This window comes from Gallinula chloropus, assembly GCF_964237585.1.
Source record: "Gallinula chloropus genome assembly, chromosome: 5".
Lineage (NCBI taxonomy): Eukaryota > Metazoa > Chordata > Aves > Gruiformes > Rallidae > Gallinula > Gallinula chloropus.
This window is the reverse complement of record NC_140090.1, coordinates 70,374,664-70,400,070: the sequence shown is the minus strand read 5'-3', so window position 1 is coordinate 70,400,070 and position 25,407 is coordinate 70,374,664. Positions and strand designations below refer to the sequence as shown.

General features: G+C 43.5%; 1 protein-coding gene across 1 annotated transcript in view; it reads left to right on the top strand.

The window, feature by feature from the left end:
• Positions 1-407: 407 nt before the first annotated feature.
• LOC311192494 (VPS10 domain-containing receptor SorCS1-like) overlaps positions 408-25,407 on the top strand; it is a gene marked incomplete at both ends in the record, with an annotated part of 294,792 nt that continues 269,792 nt past the window's right edge. Inside the window, one exon of the mRNA XM_084264978.1 lies at positions 408-1,049. Coding sequence (XP_084121104.1) covers positions 408-1,049 — 642 coding nt within the window. The remainder of the gene's footprint in view (positions 1,050-25,407) is intronic.

Here is a 25,407-nt window from a genome sequence, read left to right as displayed (position 1 = left end):
CTCTCTCCCTCTCTCTCTGATTTCAATTCAGCTCCTCCCCCGTGTGGTTGTGGCTTTGCCTTCCATCAAAAGCCTGATCAGCAACGCCAGTCTTGGGGGGGGGAAACACACATACACCCCCCCTCCCCCCCAAAAAAAGAGAAAAAAAAGAGAAGGGGGAAAAAAAAGGGGGGGTGGGGAGGAAAAAGTGCAAAAGAAAGAAAAGAAAACAAGGGGGGGGTGTGTGGAAGAGGGTGAAAGAAAGCGATCTCGTCTACCCCCCCGGCTGCATCTACTACATCAAACTGAAACTTTATGGAGTTCTCGCTGTGTTTACCCCGCGGCGGGTAAATCGGCAGCACCCTGCTCTCGCTCCTGCTCTCTCTTCCCTGTTCGTTCTCCCTTCCACTCGTCAGCAGTCAGCAGCGATGGAAAAAGTTGCTGGCTGGTACCCAGCCTGGCACGTTGCTCTCCTGTACTGGACATGGCTTTTCCTCTTCACTTTTTGCTTCGCGGGTGCAGAAATAACTTGCAGATCCTGCCATTCCCAGGTGAAGCCGCAGCAGCAACATCCGCAGCAGGGATTATTAATGCATTTGAGGACCGACAGAGAAGAAAAGGAGCAGAGGAGGTTCTTCGGGGAGAAGGGAGGTGAGAGAGGGCAAGGGGCCGGGATGGAGACGGAGGATGCCGGGCTGCAAGCGACCCTCGCCTCTGCTCGCGAGGGAACGAAATCCAGCGGCTGGGAGACCCGGCGATTGACGAGGGAGCCCGAGAAAGTGCCCAGGGAAAGGCAGCCCCGAGCGGCGGCGGCTCCCGCCGAGGACCATCCTCTCCGGGGCCAGCGGCCCCCCGCGACGGGCGACCGGCCGGGCTCGGGCCGGCGGCGGCGGGGCCGCAGCCCGCGGGGCACCGCGGAGCCGGGCGGCGCCGCGGGGCGGGAGCCGGGTAACGCCGGCGCCGCCCGCTTCGGGCTGGAGGAGCTGCGGCTGGGCAGCACCACCTTCGCCCTTGCCGGCGACTCGGCGCACAACCAAGCCATGGTGCACTGGTCGGGACACAACAGCAGCGTGAGTATCGCGGCCGCGGGGGCCGGCGGGGTGCAGGCGGCGGGTTCTCTTTCGCCCTTGTTTTCCGTTTCTCTTTTTGTCTCTTTCACACACACAACCCTTTTTTCTTTGCTGTTTTTCTCTTTTTCTGGTTTTTTTTGAGGGGGTGGGGTGGGATAAGAGGTGGGGGGTGAGGGGGGTTTTTCTTCTCTGAGGGGGGATTTGCGCCTCCGGGCGCTGGGGACTGGCTTCGCTTAGCAGTGTGCAGTGGGGCAGAAGTGCTTCAAAAGAGCCATTCTTCTGGAGCAAAAAAACTTTCCGCCGCCCGCCCGCTGAGCACAGCCCCCTCCAACCCCCTTCTCCCGCACCCTGGAGGCAGAGAGGGATAAACCAGAGCACAGCCCCCTTCTCCCTCACCCTGGAGACAGAGAAGGATAAACCACTGTCAACACCCGCGGTGGGGAGGGGAAAGGTTGGTCAGGATTGGGGGGTTGGGGGAGAGGAGGGGCGCGATCTGTCATTGTACCCTGCAGTCCCCCCAGGGTAACCCCGACCGACAGCCTGGGAGACTCAGGTGCAAGCGGACGGGGAAACCCGCCGGTGCTCCTCCTCCACCTCCTCCCCCTTACCCTGGGACCCCACGCAGCCCAAGGGCTCATTTCCAGGCCCTACTGATGGTGAGATGCTGGAGAGCCTCAGGACTCTATCTCCGAGGTGCCTCTGTGCAGGCAATAAAGAAGGGGGTTTGCCTCTTGTTACCAAGATGTTAAAATGAGACAGTTCTTGTGCCTTTCCTGTAACCTGGACTTTTCTCCTGAATAGCAGCAGAATGGCTCTGGCATGAGCCAAGCAGAACAAAACGAGCCAGAAAAGTAGGTTTCCAGGCTGTAGCAATAGTTGTGGCATCGAAGTTACCAAGTTAAACCCTGTACTCCACCAGCCTCTGCTGCAGAGGCAACCTGGAGCTGCAGGGCTCAGGCCAGGGGACGGCAAAGTGACTTGCATGGTGTGCTTTCTGCCGTTCACTCTGCTCATGGGTAAGCAGAGTGAGAGGGAACTGTTTGTCTGAATGCTCCAACTTTTGTCACTGCCTCCTGGAGACAGCCAGCAGAGTTCTAGTAAGAGAGAAAGGGATGCTGGCATGACGTGGTTGTTGCCCATACAACTTCCTAGGAGAAAGGGGGACTTGGGCTCTTCCCCTCTAAGGTGCCTGCAGCTTCTCTAATGCCAGAAGCTTTCTGGCCATTTGGCACAAATCCTTGGTCTCCTTTTCAGCTTTTAGTACAAGGAGCCTGCTAACGTTTTGAAATAATGGTCTAATCATTATGAATTCTTTTTGGTACAGATTGTATTGAGGCATATCTCAGCTGCCCAATTTAGAATTACAGCGGATGTCATAAGCACCTCACTGTGGGGTTCAGCCCTAGTTAATTGGGACATGGTTTTATGGTCTCATCAGGAGCTTTTTAATCAATTAATTGACAGAGTAATACTTGTCATCTCCGTTTTGAAGGATTTTTCCCCTTTCTTCACAACTCAGCCTGTCTCTTACGTAGTTGTGTGAACAGAAGCTGCCTTGTAGGAACTCAGGTCTGTTCATACAGATTGAATTGAGGCTGACACTGGTTTAAAGTGACCCATTTGCTAAGAAAAAGCTTCTGCTATAAAAAGTTGCCCAGCAGGCGTCAGTTTTCCTGGTCTATCACTGCAATTATGTGTAATCTGTACATTTATCAAGACACATGTTCTTATTGTATACATGTCTTATACATGTGCTCAGGTATACCCATATGAATGTTTCTGCCCACTGTGGCAGCGTGGACTGTTCATGCTAGGCACTGGTTTACTTTTGGTGTGTCTCAATGTACGAACGTTTTCAGGGAGCTGTGAAGAAATGTTTAGCCACTGCCCCTGTAAAGAGCTTGTAGGGGCTCAGCTGAAGCAATGGTTTGTGTTCAGTGGATAGCCCAAAGTGGCACAGACCCAATGTGTTTCTGCAAGGTTTTGGGCACTCGTGTGTCTGATTGGGCAGGGATGAAATGCTTTCTTTAGGGTGCAGTTTATGTAGTTCTGCCTGCATGGGGGTTGCTGAGGATCCCATGGTACTGCTTGTGAAGGATGCTGTGTAACCCTGGTGCCCTGGCTGCACTCCAGCAGCGGTAGCTGCTGCCTTCCTGCCTTCATTTCCCTGCTGTGGTAGGGGGATGCAGCACATATTCTTTGTATTTTCAGTCTAATGTGCTGTGTAAGTACTGCTGTTAAACAGCTTTTGCCTTTCACCCAGGTACAGGGGCGCTATGAGGAAGATGGCAGTTTGCAGCATCTGTGTGAGTCTGGGAAAAATCAAAAAAAAGAAGCTCAAAATATTTGAGATCCCTTTAGATGGAAAAGCTGGAAAAATAAAGCAGTCATGAGCAAGTTATTCCATTGCGATGTACTTGATTCTGCCAGCTTCAGCTTGGTTCCCTCAATATTTATTTTGGTGGTGGTTTAGATACAATTGCAATGCTTCTGATGGAGGAGAAGGGAACCCTGAAAGGACCCCTGATTTCTGCAAGGGATTGTTCTCGGTATCTGCAGCTTCCTTCAGGCTCACCTTTGATTTCATGTCAAGTGTATGCACCATCTAAATGATGGCATTTTGCTCTGAGGACAAGCTTGGTGTATGCTCAGCCACAGGTACAGTAAGAATAATAAATAGTAGTCCAAGTCAGCCAAGTATAAATCCACCAACAGAAATTGTCTTACATCAGGGGGCGTTTTGGCCCATCAATGATTTAAGGTCTTCCTTGGACAGCTTTCCCTCCAGTACAGTATCCATAGCCAGACATTTGGAGTGTGCCCAGTTCCCATCTGTAAGGACACACTTTACGTGGGCACTAACCCCTCCTGCCTGCCTTGGTGTTTTCACCACTGGAGTCAGCAGGATCTCCGCTGAGAGGAGCATAGGTGTACAGGCTCTAGACTGTCAGATGATTGATGAGGATGAAGCCGTGAGTGTATCCAGTGTTGTATTAAAATACAGGCTTTCTCTGACTCCCAGGAAGGTGAGCGAGGCCACCCAAGGCCGTCTGGCATCTCCACAATCCTGAGCTCTTTCAGTCTGCAAAATGGAGAAGAGCGGCTGCAGCTCAATTAGGTGCTGGAAATGGTCTTTGGCTTGAGCTAAGTCCCAGACTGTCTGGGAACGATCCAGGAAGGTGTTAACTGGCCCATGCCAGCACCCTGCCTGGAACTATTTTGACAATATTATGAGTATAGAATATCAAGTCTGCAAACAGGTCCTGGTATTGCTTAATTTACCTGCATTGATACATTGTGAGAGTCTTGCCACTGGCTTCTGTAGAAGCTGGCATAAAACATCCTACGAGAGAAAATCGTTCTCAGATCTCTGCTACAAGATACACAAGTGAGATCTCCCACCTTTTTACACCACTAAGAAATTTCATCATTGCTGTGGAAGCTGGCAGGTCTCTTAGCTCACAGAAACATCAAACGTTCCTGATGTGGTGTATCCTAACACTGTAGATGTGGAGTCCCCATAGTTCCCTTAATGCTCTCCTATAGACTAGGAGAAAACAGCTAGCAGAGATTTGCAAGTGGAGCTAAAAGAGAGGCTTGATTTTCATGGAGGGAAGCGAATCTCACGTAGCTGTCCATTATGAGCTTTTGGGATACAGGTGGTAGTCAGAGCTTACCAGAAACCAAGACTGCTTCTGTCCTGGGCTAGCTTGGAGTGAGATTAGTGCCTTATCTGTTCCTTTGGAAGTATCCTGGAGCAACAGCAAAAATATCAGAGGATGTCAAAAGGTAAGGGAGTCTGAGCAAGAGCCTCGGTGCAATAGCTTGAGCTATAATGCGGCGCAGTGAAGGAAAGCTGCATGGGTTTCACATTCACTTCACAATGCAGTTTACTTTTGCCTTGCTCTGGGCAGATTGCTCTCCTGGACTGGATGTTGGTGTAGATCTCAAAGTGTTTGGTAAAGACTATGAGCATTTACCTTGCTGTATACCGGAGGATTGGCTTTTATATGGCCACAATACCTTTAAACAGCTAGTTCAAACTTGTTGCTGGAAAGACAAAGCTGAGCTTCTTCTACGTCCTCCATGCCAGAAGATTCTCAACAGGCTGATGAAGGTGGAGTCTGGACCAGATGCAAAACAGCCACAGCCATACAGGTTTTATATTCTGTCCGCAGTAGCAAATCAATAGAACTGATGGGTCCAGTGCAGGATGAAACCTGCAAGGTCATGGTTGCTGTTGTCAGGTGATTAGACTATACAACAGGGGAAGAGTTAGGTCTCTTATGGGAGAGCTTTTAGACAAGGTAAGACTACATTGGGTATTACTTGCAAGATTTTACTTGATATTATTGACAGGACAAACTGAGCACACATAAGGCAGAGTAGCAGTGCATTGGAAATATACAGGCATTGACAACAATATTGTCAAAACCTGTATATTTCCAATGCACTGTATTTCCTCCTGGACAAAGTAATTGTGAATAACCTGTTGTTGGATTTTCAGTTGAAGCATTCAAACCTACTTTATAAATTAGGAACTTTGAGAAGGGTAGAAGTTTGCAGCAGGTACTGCATCCTGCAGCCATAAACGGATCAAACTGCATTTTAAAAAGTCAGGTTTCTTTCAACCCACCCTCCTATTGCCTTCCTCCTTTCTGGGTAGCTGTTCTAAGCCCTAGTCTTCTGCTTGTTGGAAAGTTCTGTCTGATTTTTGTTCTGACGTTGCCATTGGGAAATTCAGATGTTGGTTGTTGCTTTTTTTTTTTTCTTTTGTGCATGTGTCTTTTAATTAAAAGTTATTTTCCCTCCCTGGCACTCAGGCCCCTGGAATTATTTTACAGGCTGTGATCATATTCCCTTTCAGCCTCTGGTTTGCTAAATCAAGCAAGCACTGTTCTTCCTGCATCCGCTTGTAAGACAGATTGTGGAAAGTGAACTGTGAATTTCTAGGAGTTGGGTTCCCAAGAGCTTGAATTTTTTGCCTTTGACGAACACACTTCCATGCAGATGATAACGAATGTATTCCTTTTTACAAGTGAGGCAGTAAAGACATGGCAAAAGTATCTTAAATTGCCAATGTTCCTCTGTTCAGACCAGAATGGGGGATCAAAATTAAAATGTCACTTTTCACATCTTCTCACTCTGAGGCTTTGCTCAGATGCTGTATTCATGCAATGGGCTGTAGTTGGTACCCTCTGTCCTTCCCTTGCTGGCAGAGCTGTGGCTCCAATCTGAAACTACTAGGGATGGATGAAGAACCTGGCAGCATCATCCTGTGGGTGACTGACATGATGTTGTATGACACTGCAGCCTTTGCTCCATTCCTCCCATGACATTTGCATTATCATATAGGAGGAGCTTTAAGGAAATGAATATGGTTCTGGAGCCTGGAGCCAGCTGCGAAGGGAGGTCCACAGTGAGGAATGACCCCACTGTCAGTCACTTTGCATTTAGATTGGTTCCTAGGGTGCAGGAAATGGGTCCCAAAAAGGATTCATCTGAGAAAGATGCCTGCATTAAAATGCTTCAGTGAGACATAGTATGTATTGCTTACATATTACAACAATATATAATAGTATTAATAGTATAATGCACCAGATGCTGAGACTATTTCAGGCTAATCTCATACTAAAACTAATGAAAATATATTTAGGAAGGGCTGAATAAAAAGAACCTGAGGAAACAAAAGTTGTGTTTTAAACCAGAAGTGAAATAAAATTAAAGTATTGTTACAAGTCCTCAAATTTCAAATGTTGGTCTTCTGAACTAGGTTTGCTACTGTGTAGATTACAAAATATTTTACATCCATTCTAGATACGAAGCCTACTTTGAAAACAAGCCTTCAGTGAGAGAAAAAGCCCAGAAAATTTCCTCTAACTTTGGGTAGGGCTTTACTTGAACCAGAACATTTTGAGGTTTTTTTTTTTAATTTTATTTGTGTGTGTGATTTGGCAAAAAAGATTTAATAGCTGTAGTATTTCCTCCTACTGTGTTGCAGTTCATCTCTAGCTGTATTTCCTGACTGGATAAAATGTAGGGGCTTCATACACAGAATATGAAATAGGATACGTAGGAAATTGTTAATAAGAATAGCCACGCACCGAAAGCAAGCGGTGGGTGAAAGAGAATCTGTGAGGACTAGAAAAAAGCCTTGTTTTTTGTATGAACCTGGTCTCAGTGAAAGTGTTTGGGAGATGGTGAGGAGCTTCCACCTGGGGCTGACAGGTGGGATATGCAAATCCTATCATGAGGGAAGATTAAGGAGAATAATGGAAGAGCTCTGACAGTTGCAACTGGCATTCACGCAATATCAAGAGGCTATAAACTGTATAAAGCAATAGGAATATAGTTTTCAATCTTCTTAATACTGTGGTTTATAGCAGAAACGGGTTTTCTCCCTTTCCTCCTGACTTCAAGTGAGACTTGTATTTCTCTGACACGGCAGTCAGAAGTCCTCAGCTCATTTTGGAGAGGTTACAGACCACTCCAACCCACCTTGTTGTGATATGGCTCTATGTATGAAGGGCTGCAAGGCAGCCTTGGACAATCTTGTGTCCTTTGATCCTTTCTTACTGTGTCATATTGAATGGAACCTTTATGTTGTGCAGAGTTCCAGAAAGACATGTGAGACTACCCCAAAGAGGACCTCATCACCCAGAAAATGCTGTTGTAGCTTGGTCAGAGCATTTCATAGGTTCACACTGATTTCCTTTTGATCCCAAGTTTCCTGAAAAACAAGACAAAATCTTGAATGTTTAAATGAAACATTTTTTCACATTGTTTTGTTTCAAGGCAGCATTTTTTGAATGATTTCCAATTCTTTTATTCTGTATTAAAAAATAATCCATTGATTCAAAAACCTTGATTCAGTGTCCCATACAGAGGCATTTTAGAGGATATTTACCTCTTCCTGCTGCTTCACAGGGCAAGGGCATCCTGTGGGTCCTGTGTTCTACCTGACACCCAGGCCTGGGCAACCAGGCTGGTGAAGGGTCTGGAGGGCAAATCCTATGAGGAGCGGCTAAGGGAGCTGGGGATGTTTAGCCTGGAGAAGAGGAGGCTGAGGGGAGACCTTATCACCACCTACAACTACCTGAAGGGCGGTTGTAGAGCTGTGGGCGATGGTCATTTCAGCCAGGTGACAGAAGATAGGACAAGGGGAAATGGCAAGAAGCTGTGCCAGGGCAGCTTTAGATCAGATATTAGAAAAAAGTTTTTACTGAAAGAGCTGTCAGGGCCTGGAACAGGCTGCCCAGGGCTGTGTTTGAGTCATCTTCCCTGGATGTGTTCAAAAAAGGGGTGATGAGGTACTTAGTGATATGGTTTAGCATAGGATGGGAATGGTTGGACTCGATGATCTTCAAAGGTCTTTTCCAACCTTGTGATTCTGTGAATGGAAGAGCATCTCAAACTGCATTTGCCTGTATTTGAGTAACTGATATCATGATCCTGTTAATCCAGAACATTCAGGTTTTCTTTTCACAGGAGGAGAAAAAACCCTCAGATTGACACAAGGCACTTCTTTTCTCTCTCTCTTTTTTTCTTTTTTTTTTTTTTTTAATATCTGGCCAGCAAACCAAAAAATCAATGACTCCCGCAGCTCTAATTGACATTCCTGTGTTAAATGAAAATGGGCCTTGATTCCAATTCAAATGGCAGCACTGGGTGATAGACTAATTATTTTTGAATTTTAAATGCATATAAAAGTTGATGCAGTAAAATGATTTTTGTGCCACTTGCAATTTTTTTGGCCGTCTCTTAAATCAAACAACAGTTAACATGAGAGCTCTTTTTCCCTAATTCTCAGTGCTGGTAACAAAATAACACTTCTACTGGTGCCACACTTTCTCTTCTTGGGGAATAGAAAAGGAAAATAATTGGAGAAGGGGCAGAATATTTTATCATATGTCCTAAAATGTAATTAATTTCTTTTAGAAGGTCTCCACTTAATTTAACCTCACATTGTGTCCCTAAATAGGGGAGTGACGTTCTCCTATTGTAGCACATAGGGACTCAAAGCTGCCTCTGAACTTCTCCCCTGCATGCTTCAGGGAAATGCTTGGGGCAGGCTGTGCTGAGGTGCTCTGGCATGGGGCAAATGGGTAGAAGGCTGAGAAAAGAGACAGAGATTTAAGCAGTAGGGTGGAAGAAGGTGGGAAATGGGACCTATTTCTGCTGCCTCAGAGGGATGTCAGTGCCATGTATCCTCACCATAAGCAGCCCATGTTGGGGCAGGGACACCACTGCTCTTCTCTGGTGTTATGGTTAGGGACAGAACTACTTCTTCTGGGGCAGGAAAGTGAAGGGAGTCACAGGCCTTGTGATTGCTCTTCTCCTGGAGGGAAAGCTCAGATGTAGCCCAGATGAGACAACACCCACCTCAAGTGAGTGACTCAGGTATGATGAAAGGATAAACTATGCTATCCTTCTGGGAAGTGTCACTGAGGAACCTCAGAGCAGAATGAGGAGCACACAAAGTGTATATAAGGCAGCAAATTGCATGATAACCATAAACACCACCCACCTTCACACCAGAAAGGTTGCCCTCATTAAAAAAAGAAAAAAACAGCAGTTTTCTGGCCTCTCCCCCCATCCCCCTACACCTTATTGCATTCCCTACTGCAGAAGCAGCACGGTAGGGAAGATACTAGATACTCTTGGACTATCTGGTCTTGCAAAAAATACCAGACTGCCTCTGGCACATGAAGATACGGCTGGTGTTTTGAGAGGGTGTCTGAAATTAGTTCATCAATGCAGTTTTCAGACTGACACCAGGAATACATCCCCCATACCCTGTGTATTACTTCCTGATGTGCCTTGGAACCCAGAAGCTGATATGCAGTCTTCCATGCTTTGCACAAATATGTTAAATCAAGAGGTGAAGGAGAAGAGATGGAAGGGGATGATTTGCAGCTGGTATTTCAAAGCAAATCTGTTCCCAAGGCATGGAAGGAGTTTTTATTGGGTGGAGAGTGGTCAGTTACTCATGGGAAGATTTAACACTGGGTTCCAACTCAGTGTTGGTGCTTACATCCTATTTGTATTAGGTCTTATGTCACCTTTGCTGGTGATTATTTAAGCACAGCAGTGCCAGGACATCTTGCAGATCATTTTCAGGCAGGTCTTCAGGAGGAAGTGAAAGGCACTTTAGAAAATCTCAGGCTATTTAGATAACCCAACAGAAACATCCTATGTCTTTCCCCAAATGTTTCTCTTCCTCCCTCCCTCATTCTCACCTCCCCCACTACATTTAAGGTTGAGAAAATAATTTAGGGAAAATATTTTATGTAACAACTGTAGGCTTGTTTTTTTCTTCATAAATTGTCCCTGCTCAATCTGTGATTTTCTCAGGTGCACTTTTTTTTGTGGATGAAGTAATTATAAAGTTCTTGATTCAGAAATCAGTGGGAAATTCCTCAGTGATGTGGGAATGGGCCCATTTCAATAATTTGGAATAGACTTTGCATGAAGGATTTTTCTTAAATCCAAGGTATATTTTCAGTAGATGAAAGAGGTCATATGCTCCCCTCTTGTCTGTGTGAATGGCACAGTACAAACCTTTAAAAATTGCTTAATATTCCCTGCCTGGACTATGAATGTTACCAGTACCGTTCACTGAATATTCTCTGAAAACAGACCTTGGAGAAGTGAATTCCACTGAATGTTCAAATGAATATTCAAGGATCTTATTTTTTGAAGAATCTACCTATGTAAAATTGCAAATATATTTTTCTGGGTTAAAAATCATACTTATGGTGAAAACAAAGCTCCATATACCAAATAATATGATATGGAAAATTAATTTTCTTTTGAGGTGTAGTTCAGGTTCTCAAGAAAAAATACTTTTCTGTAGATAAAAGGTTAAAGCTTTAAATTGATCACTATTGGAATCAAAGCAAATTTTGGGAATGGTTATCTGCAAATCAAGTTACATCTTTGATTATATGAAACTTAATACATTTAAAATATGTATATATATGAGGAGAAACGGGTAAGTAAGGTACACCAGCACAACAACAGATGCATTAAACTTAATGCCAAAGTCTATAGGTCTGTAGTAAAATGTCACTAGTTAGTGGAGTTTTGAGGATATCACCCTGAGATGGTATTCTGGTTGAAGATTGCACCATGTGAGACGACTGCAGGACATCTCCTCCACTTAATTTCTGTGTGTGTTTCCACACTCCCCTAAATACGTCAAAGGAGACAGAGCCTGAGCTGGTGATATGAAGAATATAGATCTGGGCTACATAGAGCTGGACTTAGTTTGGATCCAGTGACCTAACCTCTCTGCAGAAGAGTTCCTGAAGTTTAGTAATAATTATTCAGGCTATTATAACACAAAGATGCTTTGATGCAGACCAGCATCTGTTTGTTTAAATAACAAATGACTGTTTGTGTATCTCCTGGAAAACAAAATGAAACAAAAGAAAACAAAACATTCTCTAGCTCATCTTTTGGATTAAAACCTGCAAGTTCAGTGTTGCCTTCCATTTTCTTTTCAACTTTAATAAGCTGATATGTGGTCTTTTGTTTTTCTTCAGAAACATCTCATCTGCTCCCAAACCACTCATTTTTAAAGTTGGTAAAGGAGTAAGTGTGGTTGACTCCAGCTGTCTGTAACCGCAGGCTGTGGCTGTGAGCCTGGCAGGACAGCAAGGCTGGGCCATTCTACCTGGACCACAGGCACCTATGGGAGCTGGAGCAAGGAACCCAGCTTTGTACTAATGTGGTGTTGGCCAGGGTCCTGCCGTTTTCTCTGCCTCCACAAAAACACTGGGCTCTGCAGTCCATGAAATCCCTGTCGTGCTGCAGGCTGGGATCCCATCAGATGGACTCAGCAGCTCCTCTGCCTCCCTCTCCTGTGGGAACGTGAGTTGTTCTTCCCTGCAAATGCTGGTGTGCTCCATCCTCCTCCTCACGACCCACCCACCCACAGCCCTGTCTGTTGATGCTGTTGCCTGGCGACCACCCTGTGATGGACAGCTTGGAGGGAAGTGATGATTAAACAACCTGAACTGGCTTTTGAAAGCAGCGATCGTTATTGTAATGTGACAAGCAGTGACAGCTCAGACAGCAACACATTCCCAGTGTGATTCCTAAAAAAAAGAAAAACAAACACAGGAGGAAAGTGCTGCACACACCTGTGTGGGTAGGTGCCAGTGCTGATGCCTTCCCTTGATGCAGAAGGGGCAGGGAAGGCATGTGTTTCTTTATTAATGAAAGGCAAACATAACCCTAATAATTGTCGTGATGAACAGGGCAGTCCACGAGCCAATGCAGCTTGTGTTGATGCTGTCAAGCATGTCAGCTACCCTGGTGGGTGAAGGCAGCAGTTAAATGGGATGCTGCAGGTGTTAGTAAGGGGTGGCTGCAGAGCCAGCAGCCCCTTGCTGACTGCCAGCGGGAATGCCCTCTGCACAGAGAGGAACATGTTGGACCTTCAACATGAAGGTGGTGGTCCTGCTGAGTCCACCTGCCATTTCAGCTCTGGACTTCCAGGTGGATGGGACCACAATAGACCACAAGGATGCAGAGTGGGCTTAGTCCTGATAGGAGAGAACTATGGCTGCATGACTGCAGTGCCCATCTTAAGGGACTGTGCATCACATCTTCCAGCATCAGCTTGGAATTCCTGCCCTGTTAGCCATCCTTCCAAATCCAGGTGACACCAAATATAGTCCTTGCAGAACAAACCTGAAAACAAGCCCAGACTCACCTTAAGGACTGGGTAAACCAGGACATTATGAAGAAATGGATCCCTGCTAGTTGAAAAATCTTAAGAAAGTCCCAGTTATGAATTAACTCGATGATCCCTATGGGTTCTTCTAACTCAGAAAATTCTATGATTATATGATTTTTAAAATGTTTTTTGAGTGCTTGGAATGGGCCAGTTCTGCAACAACTAGATTGGGGGTCTGTGGATTTATTCATTAAAGTTTTCTTAAGACCCAAGTTTCTATAGTTTCTTCCCTGTTACATGGTCAAATCTTCCTGAAGAACATCCATAGAAAACACATTTTTTTCCCTCTTTCCTCAGCTTCCTATGACTTCACTCCTAATGTAGTGTAACTATAGCACTCATTATGAAATGTTACTCAGGAAACCTGTACTTAATCCTCTATATAGAGAGCATATTGTTTAAATAAGGACATACTGTATTATTAAACAGATGGAGATCTTTGCTGGAGAGAGTTCAGAGGAAAGGAAAGACTCCTGTACTTTGGTGCTCCTGCTGTATGTAACTATATGTAATGTAATGTAGCTAAGAATAAGGCTGCCAGCTGGGACTGCAATAGGCTGCTTAGATAGCTGAGGAGCTGTTGGACAAGATCACAGCTGAGCTCTGACAAAATTGATCATCTGCACACTGGTGTCACTGTTTGTCTGAAGCCCAGAAATAGTGGATTTAAATTCCCTCCCCCCCCTTGTTTTTACATGTAACGGGCTTTAGGGGATTTAAGTCCAGTTTCTGTCCAGGACTTCCTATGTTAAAGGTTGTCTTTATGATTTTCCCATGCACATGAGCTATAGATACACACAACACCCAATGAAGCAAATAACATATTAATGCTAGTGTTTTGTCTGATTTGTGCATGGATTTGGAGGGAGGAAATTAATGTTCCTGGTTCTTCCCACCTGCTTCTCAATCTCCTGTTTTAGTTTGATCCCAAGTTAGAATTGATTGCATGTCTGCTGGTTTCCTGTCCTGTTCGGGTGTCCTTTCGACCCTCCCCAGGGGAACAGCACTGTCTTGTCAGGCTCATTACATCTGTATTTTCACCACAAAGAACTGTGGGGGTAAGGTACAGCTTGAGTGCAGGTGAACATCACCTTTCTCCTAAGGCAGAGTTAACCAAATACATTCTGATGTTTCTTTGAACTTTTAAAGTGATGTTGAGTGTAATAAGTATTTCCAGGAAATATTTGTGCTCTGGCTTATCTGCCTATGCTTTGATGGCTGCTCATGTCCTTTTAAAATTGCTGTCAGTATCTGTGCTTAGTACAGCAGCGCTGATTTTTCTTCAGTGCTATTCAAATTCTTAAGGTTGTTTTATCAGTGAGGCATCTGAGTGATGGCTTTAAAGAGAAATAAGAAAACAAACCACCAACTACTTTACAAAGATTCTTCCAGAAAGAGTTAAGGCTGAAAAGAGAAATGTGCTGAAAGAGAAATGTGCACACACTGAGAAGAAAATTTCATCACCTTAGTAGCTCTGTCTTTTCCATATCTCCATTGCGTCTGGCACCATCTCAGAATGAAAAGGTTGAGGAGGAATGTTGAGTCTGTGCACCTTTTCTGCTCATGTAAATTAGGATTCACTTAGACGTAGCCAAGAAACGTGGTTGTGGCAAACAGGAGAAGGATCCATCTCTGTTCCTTTCTTACACTGAGGTATTGAAAGACCAGGCAGAAAGAGTAATTTCTGAGAAACCTTGTGTTTGACAACGTGGATTTTGGTGAGAAATAAACCTTTATGAGTAAGCAGGGAAAAAAGATACCTTGAGAAATTGTATGAGGAGCAGCGAATGTAGTACAAAGGAATCAGCATCTCATTATGAAATGTTACTCAGGAAACCTGTACTTAATTCTCTATATAGAGAGCACATTGTCTAAATAAGGACATACTGTATTATTAAACAGATGGAGGTCTTTGCTGGAGAGAGCTCAGAAGAAAGGAAAGACTCCTGTACTTTGGTGCTCGTGCTTAAATATATGGAATCATGTCATTGACGTCTGAACTTGGATGATACAATATGAATTAAACTTTAACCCATTAGTAAATTTCTCCTTCTAACAAGCTACTCAGATGATCCAGAAATATGTTATGCAGTAACAGCTGCTAAAAAAGATGAAAATACTTCATTGCAGAACTACATGGTATAATAAATTATAGGAAATGATTGCAGTATCGTAATAAGGACAAAAGAAGATCGATGACATACAGTTTTAAATATTCACCTCCTGTGTTGATTTTATGAAGGACAGATGACGTCAGTAAATTGAAAATGCCACTGAGACATATAAATCATTAAACATGAGTATTAGAGCCACCTGGGGAAAGTAAGTTGTTGGAAGAATTTTCCATTAGAAAATATAGTTTAGTCAAAATCAGAAAATTTCTTGGGGGTATGTCATTTTCAGTGACATTTGCTACACTAAAATATCAACCAAAATTGTCTGCACTCTGATAGTGTCAAAAACTGTAGTGAGAAACATTCCCAGTTGGCTTTTGCTTTGGCACCAAGATTATAACAAGATACTAATGATGTATCATGGACACATCTTTTATACTAAATATATAAGAATATGTGGAGTATATGGGAAACTACATGATACATCATCTCATTCCCAGGAGGTGTACAAGTTAGTTGCTCCTCCATCCTCTTCCACTTTTCCTTCTGGGAATGGGCTGGATGAACAAGTTGTATTCTGTCTCCTTCTTGGAGAGATTTTGTTTCCTGCTGTCTCCTCTTTGCTGTGTCTCCTTAGTTGCATGGTGGGTGTCACTGATGGATTTTTGCTGAAGTTCTTTGGGCAGTGAGGACACTGCAGAGAGACAAGACAAGATAGTGGGTAGCCTCAAAGGCAGCTCAACCTTTTCCTTTCTGAGCCAGTACTTGTGGAGATTTTATTACTGATAACCCCTGGAGTGTCTGGAACCATATCACTTTATATGTTTTAAATTAATGTTTAAAATTCTGACATTATCAAAAGGAAATGCTTTGGTGATGTTGATTATCAGCTGAAAAATGTTTACTAATAATCATTTTTGTGGGAAATTTTATGGTCTTGCTTTTCCCTCTTGGGACAGAAACCAAAAAATAGCCTGTCTGAATCCATCCCAGAACAGAAATGTTGGCTCCTGGCACATTTAGATAGAGGCTGTAGCTTGGAAGGGGTGATTTAAATGAGTCTTGGCAAATTTTTGCATTCTATTGGCTGCTATAAAATTATGGTGAAGGTAACTTGAATATCAAATATTTCTTTTTTGTTCCTGAAACAGTCTCAGCTTTAGTAAGGATCGCTCTATGGAAAGTGGAAGTGTGGCAGCTCAGCTACTCCCTAACTAGCCAGAAACTCAAGGGGAGAATAGAGTGCAAGAGGAACCTTTGAAAAACCAAACAGTTCTTTTTCACTGCTCTTATCCCTTTCACTGCTGAGCAGATTGACAGCTGACATCCTAAGGTCTGCCATTTCCATCCAAGCAGGATCCTCCTAAGGTTGTTAATCGCTGACATTGTTTTGGTGCAGAACAAAGACATGTCTCCTCCCTGTTAATTGCAAATCCTGTGCAATGTTCCTTTTACAGCACTGAAATGCTTTAAAGACAAGTATTTGATTCCTGGCTCAAAGAACTGACAGTCTCAGTTAGCCATGGTCTTGGAGGCAGATACAGCAGAAATACTCTGGATTGCTATACACAGGAGTCAGATATCTTGAATGTAATGGTCTTTTCCTTAGGCAAGAGGTCGACTAGATAATTGTTTCTTCCTTAAATGTGTGACCAGGCAACAAGAAGTAGCAGAAACATGAGGTTTATAAATGCATCAATTATGTGATCCCTCGATTCAGTTTAGTAAAGTTTTTTTGTGGTTTAGATAATTAACTTCTAAAAGGAAAATAATAAAGAAGATACAGACAAGCACAAACATGCAAGAGATGAGCATTGATTTTAGGGTGCGGTAAGAAGTAGCTGAAGACAATTTGAAGAAAGTTGAAGGAAGCCCTCAGAATGTAAATTTGCCCTTGAAAGGCAGGAGACCCAGCTGGCTACAATTCCCTGTCTTCCTAGGTGGAAGGAGTCAGTGATTAAAGAGGAGGAAGAGATATAAGGAGAAAGAGGAAAAATAAGTGAGAGTCTTTAGTGGGACTGCATGAAGTTGTAAGTGGTTTCCTGAAGAACAGGCTTTTTTTGTAGTAGAAAAGCTGACCTCTGCTTGTTGGTAAGCTTTGAGAAAAGCTGGTGTTAGGTGACCTCAACAACTGAAGAAAGACACTGCTTTAATACAACTGTTTTCTACTGGTGAAGAGGTGCTAAGCAAGAAATATGTCCTAAGCAGGTAGGAATCCTCTCTGGGTTTAGGGGGTGCTAACTAGAGACTGAGAGAAGACTTGGCAAAATAGGGGAGGGTAAGATTGGAAAGTAGTGTGCCAAGATGTTGCCTGGAAAATGCAGGGAATAGAGTTGCAGATTGAAGTTGCTCACAGAGCAGAATAATGTGGTAGTGTGAGAAAGCTAGTAGGATGTGGTCTTAAGAAGTGAAAGGACATGAAATGAAAAAAGTGAAGGTAAAGGTTTGTATGCTGGAGTAATGTAATCAGAATAATTTGTTGGTGGTTTTAGCTTCAGAATTGGCTAAAAAGAATTTTTAGAGTGGAAAACATATCACTAGGCAGGATGCAGACAGCTGGATTGATTTTCTTCAGAAAGAAGAACATGAGCTTTTTGAGGAGAGTGGATATTTTCTCTTTGGGATTTTAGACTTACTGATGTAGAAGCACTGGTAACAAAGAGGCAGGAAGAGGATAAGAGGCGGGACAAAAGCAAAGAAGCCTGATTATGGGTTCATAGAATTGTTTAGGTTGGAAAAGACCTTTAAGATCAAGTCCAGCTGTTAACCCAGTGCTGCTAAGTCCACCACTAAACCATGTCCCTGAGCACTGACTGATTCTACAAGCCTTAAATACCTCTAGAGATGGTGATTCAGCCACTTTTCTGGACAGCCTGTTCCAATGATTGTCAGCCTTTTGGTGAAGAATTTTTTTTCTAATGTTCAATCTAAACCCTGGTGTAACTTAAAGCTATTTCCTCTTGTCCCATCACTTCTTACTTGGGAGAACAGACCAACATCCACTCAGCTACAACCTCCTTTCTGGCAAGTGTGGGAAGCAATAAGATCTCCCTCAGCTTCCTTTTCTCCAGGCTAAACAGCCCCAGTTCTCTCAGCAACTCCTCATAAGACTTGTGCTCTTGACCCTTCCCCAGCTTTGTTGCCCTTCCTTAGACACTCTCTAGAACTTCAATGTCTTTCTTGTAGTGAGGAGCCCAAAACTCAACGCAGTATCGGAGGTCTGGTCTCACTGGTGCTGAGTACAGGGTGACAATCACTTATCTAGTCCTGCCAGACTTGCTATTTGATACAAGCCAGGATGCTGTCGGCTGCCTTGGCCACCTGGGTGCACTGCTGGCTCATGTTCAGCTGGCTGTTGTCCAATACTCCCAGGTCCTGCTCTGCCAGGCTGCTCTTCTCCAAGCCTGTCCAATTGCAGGGGGTTGTTGTGACTCAAGTGCAGGACCTGGCATTGAGCCTTTGTGAACCTCATACAGTTGGCCTTGCCCCATTGATCCAACCTGTCCAGATCCCTCTGTAGGGCCTTCCTATGTTGGAGGAGATCAACTCTTCTGCCCAACTTGGTGTCACCTGCAAACTGACTGAGGGTGCACTTAATCACTTCATCCAGAACATTGATAAAGATATTAAAGAGAACTGGCCCCAGTACTCGGGAACATCACTTATGACTGGCTGCCAGCTGGATTTAAGTCTATTTAACACAACTTGGGCCTGGTCATCCAGCCAGTCTTTAACTGGGTGAAGTGTACACCCATCCAAGCTGTGAGCAGCCAGTTTCTCCTGTAGAATGCTGTGGAAAATGGTTTCAAAGACATTACTAAAGTCCAGGTAGACAGTATATGTTGCTTTTCCCTCATCCATTGAGTGGGTCACTTTGTAACAGAATGAGCTGAGGTAACAGAATGAGCAGGACCTGCCTTTCCTAAAACTACGCTGACCTGTACGTGCTGTGTGATGGCATTGAAGATGATCTGCTCCGTAGCCTTCCCCGCACTGAGGTCAGACTGACGGTCCTGTAGTTCCCTAGATCTTCTTTCTGGCCCTTCTTATATATGGTGCATGTTAAATACTGGGGAATATTGGATGTTGTGTTGTTGGTGAAACAGCTTGGAGGGGGAGATAGAGATAAACTGGCAGATATTAACTTTGCTAGTCAAAATTTAATAGTCTGTGGGTGCAGACAGTTGCTGGAGGGTGGGACATGGAAGAGTTTACCTAGAAGTAGTTTTCCATGCTGTGACTTTCCCTGCATGCGCTGTATTATTTGTCTCAGCATCTCTGAATGAAAGTCATCTCTCTTAGCTACCACCTGTGGAGGTTTGACATGAGCCAGCCAGCAGCTTGTGTCAGATGCATCTGGTTTAATTGTATTTCAATGCTTAGAGTCAGAGCTATAATATGCGAGCAAGACCCTCTTCAGGGATGTAGGTAATTACACAAAATGATGCAGAGACATTTTGCCAGAAGAGATGTATTTTGTTTACTTTCTTGAATTTGGCAGGGAATGGCCTTGCTATTAGTAGAGGTATAGTTGGAGAAATGCTGTCTAGGCTCCAAAAGGGGTGAAATAATTGGGGACTACAAAACCCTGTAGCCTAGCAGCTTATGTTTTAAGAAGGATGATGTAAGAAAGAACAGACGCCTTTATGCCCTCCAGATTCTTTGTGACAAAAGCTCACATGGGTAGGGGATTGCCCTGGTCTCAGTGGGGAATTCTAGTGGTGCATTTTTGCCTTTAGAGCATGCAACCTTAGAAACGAGCTCTCCTGCAGCTGACGATGTCATTGCAGCAGAATTTTTGCAGCCTAGCTTGGATTTGAGGCTTAGACCTGGGGGGCAGCAGGCTGTCACGGTTGAGCCCGAGGAGGTGCAATGTCATACCTACTCCTGGCTTGCTGAAAGCTACCTGAAGTGTACCTGTATTTACCTTAGGTTACGCCAAGAGGCATTTAAACTGAATTTGTTTCAAGATGAGGCACCTTTCTGTGGACCACTATCACAGATGGGCTAGTGCATGGCACCTCTTTACCTTGTACTAGGGTGAGATATTTCATTTAAATCCTCACATTTTCCCAGTTGAAGCTTCTGTGTGTTTTATCACAGGCATTTGCATTATGACATTGTTTCTTGGGTTTATTAAGCTAGTGTTGGCAGCCTGTGGCAAAGGGCTGATATTAAATGGTTTGGTACGTTATAAAAGGCACAAAGAAGCAGTTTTTGTAGCCCCTTATATCCCACAGTGCATCATCCCATGGAGGCTGGGAGTCTCTGACATCACCAAGATTCACAACCCCCCTTCTCAGCTACTGATTCCCTTTGGCTTCTTTCAAAGTTAGATTCTCCCATTCCCTTTGATTTTATTATTTCTTTTCCCCACAGTCCTGCCCCACCCCTCCCCCTCCCAATGTATTCCAACTTTTTTAACTTGTGAAAGTGAAGCACAGCTTGTCTCGCTTCTCTTTAAGGTCTGCTGACACCCACATTAACCCGCAAGCATCTTCTAGCCAGTGTTTTGGCAGGAGACCTTCTGTCTTCATACCTCATAGTTCCTTCTGGAGAGTAGAAAGGACAGACATCACATGCCATTCCTAGTTCTACTTAAAAGATTTTCAAACACATGCCTTGATGTCAAAAGAGGTTTTGAATTTTTATGTGATTTCTATTGTATGAGATGTGAAAATAAATTTGTACTTAGATGGACCACCCTTTTTTTTCTTGATCATTATGAAGGACGCATTTAGCTCTCTCTGTACTCTAGCTCTTGGCATGATTGTATGCATTGAAAGGCATTAAGGATGGCCACTTCTGTTGGTGGATGCTAATGGACAGATGATAGCATTCTAACTGCCCATTCTTCTACCTGTTACACCAGCATCACAATTGTTGGTGTCAATAAGATAAATATCATCATCACATGTGTAAGAAAATGACAAGTTGTGTCTTCCCTGAATGTGAAAGTGATGTAGCTGTTAGTCTAGCAAGGTTAAGGCAACAATAGCACTTGCATGGCCAAAGCATCATGCAGCCGAATGCAGTTATTCCAGATACTTTGGTCACAATAATCAGCTGTTTATTGCTGATTTACTGTGAGAGCTTATAGTATAGAACTGTGCTATGCAGATATAGCAGGGTTCGTTAGCTGCTCTGCTGGCATAAGCTTTTGGACTAACCTGGGTGTCATTCTTTTTAGAAATCAATTTATTTGAGTCTTCTTATTTCTCTCCTGGGCTTTGGGTTTTTAGGCTTTCCATTACTTTTTGCCATTATAAAGATGAGAATGAGTAGGTCTAATATTTTTGTTTGGCACTCATAATGTTGGAATAAAGGGACCATCTTGATGGAGGGTTGGGAGGGTATCTTGTACTGCGTGTTTTTTGAGGTGTCAGGCTTTTCTTGTTGTCCTCTTCAGGTTAGGAACTGACTTGGTAAAGACAGGACTTTAAAGCCTATTCATCACACCACTCACCTTTTAAAGAAATCTGAAATGTTCACTTTGGAATAAAACAAGAGAATCTGTGCTGTACTGTGCATTAGTCTTGAAAAGGCTCTTTGAGTTGATGGCATTTATAGCCACTGAATGGCGTTTCCTCTAGCACGTGCATAAGCAGAATGCAGGTCTGTCCACGTAGCCACGACTGGCTGCAACCTGCCATTGGCACCACTTCTGTTCCTTCACACAGAAGGTAAATTGTAGCCAGGCTGAAATATTTTGCTAATTAAAAAACATTAAATGATCTCCATCTACCTTCTCCCCAATGAACAATGCAATTGAATTATCATTAGAGCTTGTACAGAACCTTTGATAACAATGGAGCCATTTGTATTAAATTGAGCCTTAGTTTTTCTATTCCACCAAGTCCCATCATTTTGTTCATTGTACTTTGAAGTCATAGCAAGCTTCCCTCTACTGCTATTCACCTGATTTATTTCAGCCCCAACACATAGCTCCTAAGTTCTTGTTAAATTTGTTTCTGAACAAAAGGACTAAAATCAGAGTCTCTTTTAAATGAAAGACATGAGGCTGTTATGGTTCCATTCATTTGCTTGTATCTATTTGCTGTATCTAGAGACCTATTGTTATGCATGCAGTACCGGCAAATAATAATACTAATAAAAAATAATAATTCTCCCAGGGTTTGCTGTCAATAGCAACAATCTAAAGAGAAGTCAAGCCTGGAGAGTGAGTGATGATATTTCAGTTCTGCTGCTAAACTTTAATGCTTTCTGGATGCAAAAAGAGGCTGAATAAGATGGACAGGAACTAGAGGGATCTGCTTGGTTTCTGAAGCCAGCTAGCTCCTCATGTGGTGTGAATGGGGTTGTTCAATCCCATGCAGAGCTTTTTAATGGGGGTATGCCAGCTGCTCAATATGTGCAGTTTAGAGTTGCTCTAAAGGGGTGTTAAGTTTTGTGGGAGCTCTGCCTCCTCATGGCCCTACTGCCTCTTTCCCCAGGAACCCTTTTTCTGACTTGGGGACGTGCAGCAGCTGAAGCTTTACCTTTGTCTTGAGCAGGACTGGAGCAGGAGTTCACTAGCTTAGAGAGAAGTTGAAGTGAATTCTCTGTGAAAGGGTTTACAAAGCTATGGAAGGATTGCCTGTAACTCTGTGAACTGTATGGATAATGCTGAGTGTACGGTAGGATGTCACTGCTGCCTTTATTCATCCCAGATAACACAGATTTGACTGGCTTCCAAGAACTAACCTTCCCCAAAGAAGACATTAAAAGTTTTGTTGGCACCCACTCTGAATCAGATCAGGGTCAGCACTGGTGATGAACTTGGCCTCGTACCTGCTGTACTATCTAGGCTAGGTGGTTGGCCCCACCTTCAGGAAGAGTTTTTCTACCTTGATGGCTAAAAACCTATGGAATCCCAGGTTTGGTGAAAAGTCTGGTTATTTAAAGCCTACCACCTCTGTGTCAGTCTGCTCTGAAAACAAAACAGAGCTAGGCAGGTGGGATTAGTTTTCTTTTTTCTGATAAAAACAGATTAATTCTAACACTGGCCAAAATTGCATCCATTTTTTCTTGGCAAATGAACCATAGGACACATTGTCAGAAGTGAGCCTTCTGTAATGACTGTGGTTAATATTTTAGAGCCGTTTTCTCTGTGGATCAGAGCATGTGAGAATCGGCAATATATGCTGTACATTAGTTTGATTTCTATTCACTTGCAACTCAAGAATATTTTTCCCTTCCCCCATGCTAATTTCAGAATACTTCTGAGTTCTGTGCAATGGATTTGCATCTGATTTCATACCCAGGTATATATGTATTTACTTTGGGAAAGCTGTTCCATAGGCAGAAGGGAGGTAGGACAGTTCATGTGCTTGTGAGTCTAAGCTGAGGCTTGGGAAATATCCATTTATATCCCCTCTGCTAGAGAGTTCCTGATCTCCAGAAAATCCATCTGCCTTGTGACTCAGTTTCCTGTATTGCAGTATGTGTGTTAAAATCCTTGCCTTGCTTCCTATGGGACCAGTGAATCTAAGTCTCTTCAAAGGCTGACGTGAACTAAATTACCCTGTTAATGATATGCAAAGGTAAAGGGGAAAGATCTCCTAGTGACCACTGTCAAAGCACCTAATCTAGTCATGTAATGCTTTTCAAAGGCTTATTTTGGATGTTGCTTTGACTCCTTTGTTTCTTGTTCTCTAAGAATGAGAGTCTGCTTGAACAGAGCTCAGTGAGGGCATTAATTTTAATTCATGTAAGTGTCCACTGAGTTAGATAAAGATATTTCTGCAGGGAGTTAGTTCCATGAAGCTTATCTAAGTGATTGCTCCTACTGCCCTGGCCACTGGTCTTGGACCTTCCTGGTGCAAGGAAGGGACGAGGATTGTGTTTGGTTGCAATGAGGACGGAGTGGCTGAGGTTTACCATGGGGACAGACCCATAGGCTGATGTGGCTAGTTAATGTTGGTTGCTTTTGGGAGTGGGAAGAGACTAGGGAGAGGAGGTTATTGTGCACAGCTCTTCCAAGAGTGTATTGATCTTCAGACTTGTGGAGTGTTTAACGAAGTAGACTTACTTGCTGAAGGGCAGCTGGTTGAGTTGTGCAAATGCAAATTCCCCTGGTCTGAGGAATACTGCACCTATCAAGGTGTGAGCCCTGGCTGGATGTACTGCTCTTCCTTCTTGGTTTGCTGTGTTTTCTTTTACCTCACCCATGTTTGTTCCATACTGCACAGTATGGGGAACACTGGGACCAGCTACAAAATGCTCAGCATGCTCATATGGGGTAGGGAAGAGCTGCTGCCTGTGTATCTCAAGGCACTACTCCTTGAGTGCCAGGCAAATGATGGCTTTGTCCCCTGATGGCAGAAAATGGTCAGCAAAGCAGCTAAAGTGGGTCTTTGACCAGATCCCTTGGGTATTGTCTGTGAGTGCTGCTTCATCTGGAGAGAGCATGAATGACTAAATGCAGTTGCCATTTGCTATGTGCCCCACTGGGATGTTTTCTGCTCTTACTTTCCTGGAAGAAAGCAATACATTTCAGGCCATGGCACCTCTGCTGTTAAAACCCCATCTGTGCCCAACTGCCTGGGTTTCCCATTACTTTCTAGTCCTAATACATAAATCAGTGCAGCCTAGTAAACTGTATAGTGCTTAAAAATGACTTGACCCTGTCATTTGTTCTTAACATCTGCTTTGGCACTGCTTGGGCTATGGAACAACTGAATAGCCCTCGTGGCTGACAAAGCTGTAGTTGAGAAAATACAGCAGGAATATTAAAGTTTTAAGACAGCCACTTGGGAATGTAAGTTGAGACATATTATGTTGTGGATGTAGGATAATGGCCTGAGTCTAGGATGAGAAGTTGTAGGACAAATGTAACAGCTCTGGTGTGCTAAGTAAGAAGTAATAATTGAATATAGCCAAGGTAATAGTTTTCTTAAGAGTGCTTGAAGCAACTAAAATTGTTAATGTTACACTTGTTCTCAATAAAGTAGTTTTTCTTCTACTTAGGCATTCTGTTGTCTTGCTTTTTGCCCTAATTAGGGGAGTGAATTTCTCTTTAAATTATCCAGTTCTGGCCCTGATGTTGACTTCTAACACTTTAAGGTATATTTATAACCAGACCTCTCTTTATAAAGTTTAGGGAGATGGAAAAACAAACAGGGAGATTTGGAAAATATTTTCCAAACTCCAGCAGGTCCTTAGTGATATCATCCTGTTCTACTGATTGATAACTAGTAATGATAAACAACTGTTATTTTTACAATTTGGGTATAATATTCTAGACTGATAGAGGATGGGAACTGTTACTCCTGCTGTTTTCCTTTGGTAAATCAGTATGTTTCCCCCTAAAAGTCTTTACAGATTTGATACTTTTCATGCTTACTCATATAAGGAAAAGGGTGCTACAAAGGCTTGGAAAAGATTTCAGGAACTTAAGATTTAATGAAAAGAAATTAGAAAGCACCAGAAACACAGCTGGGGCAAGCAAGGATTCTCATTTCACATCTTTATTATGGGAATCCCCAGGGCTCCTGCT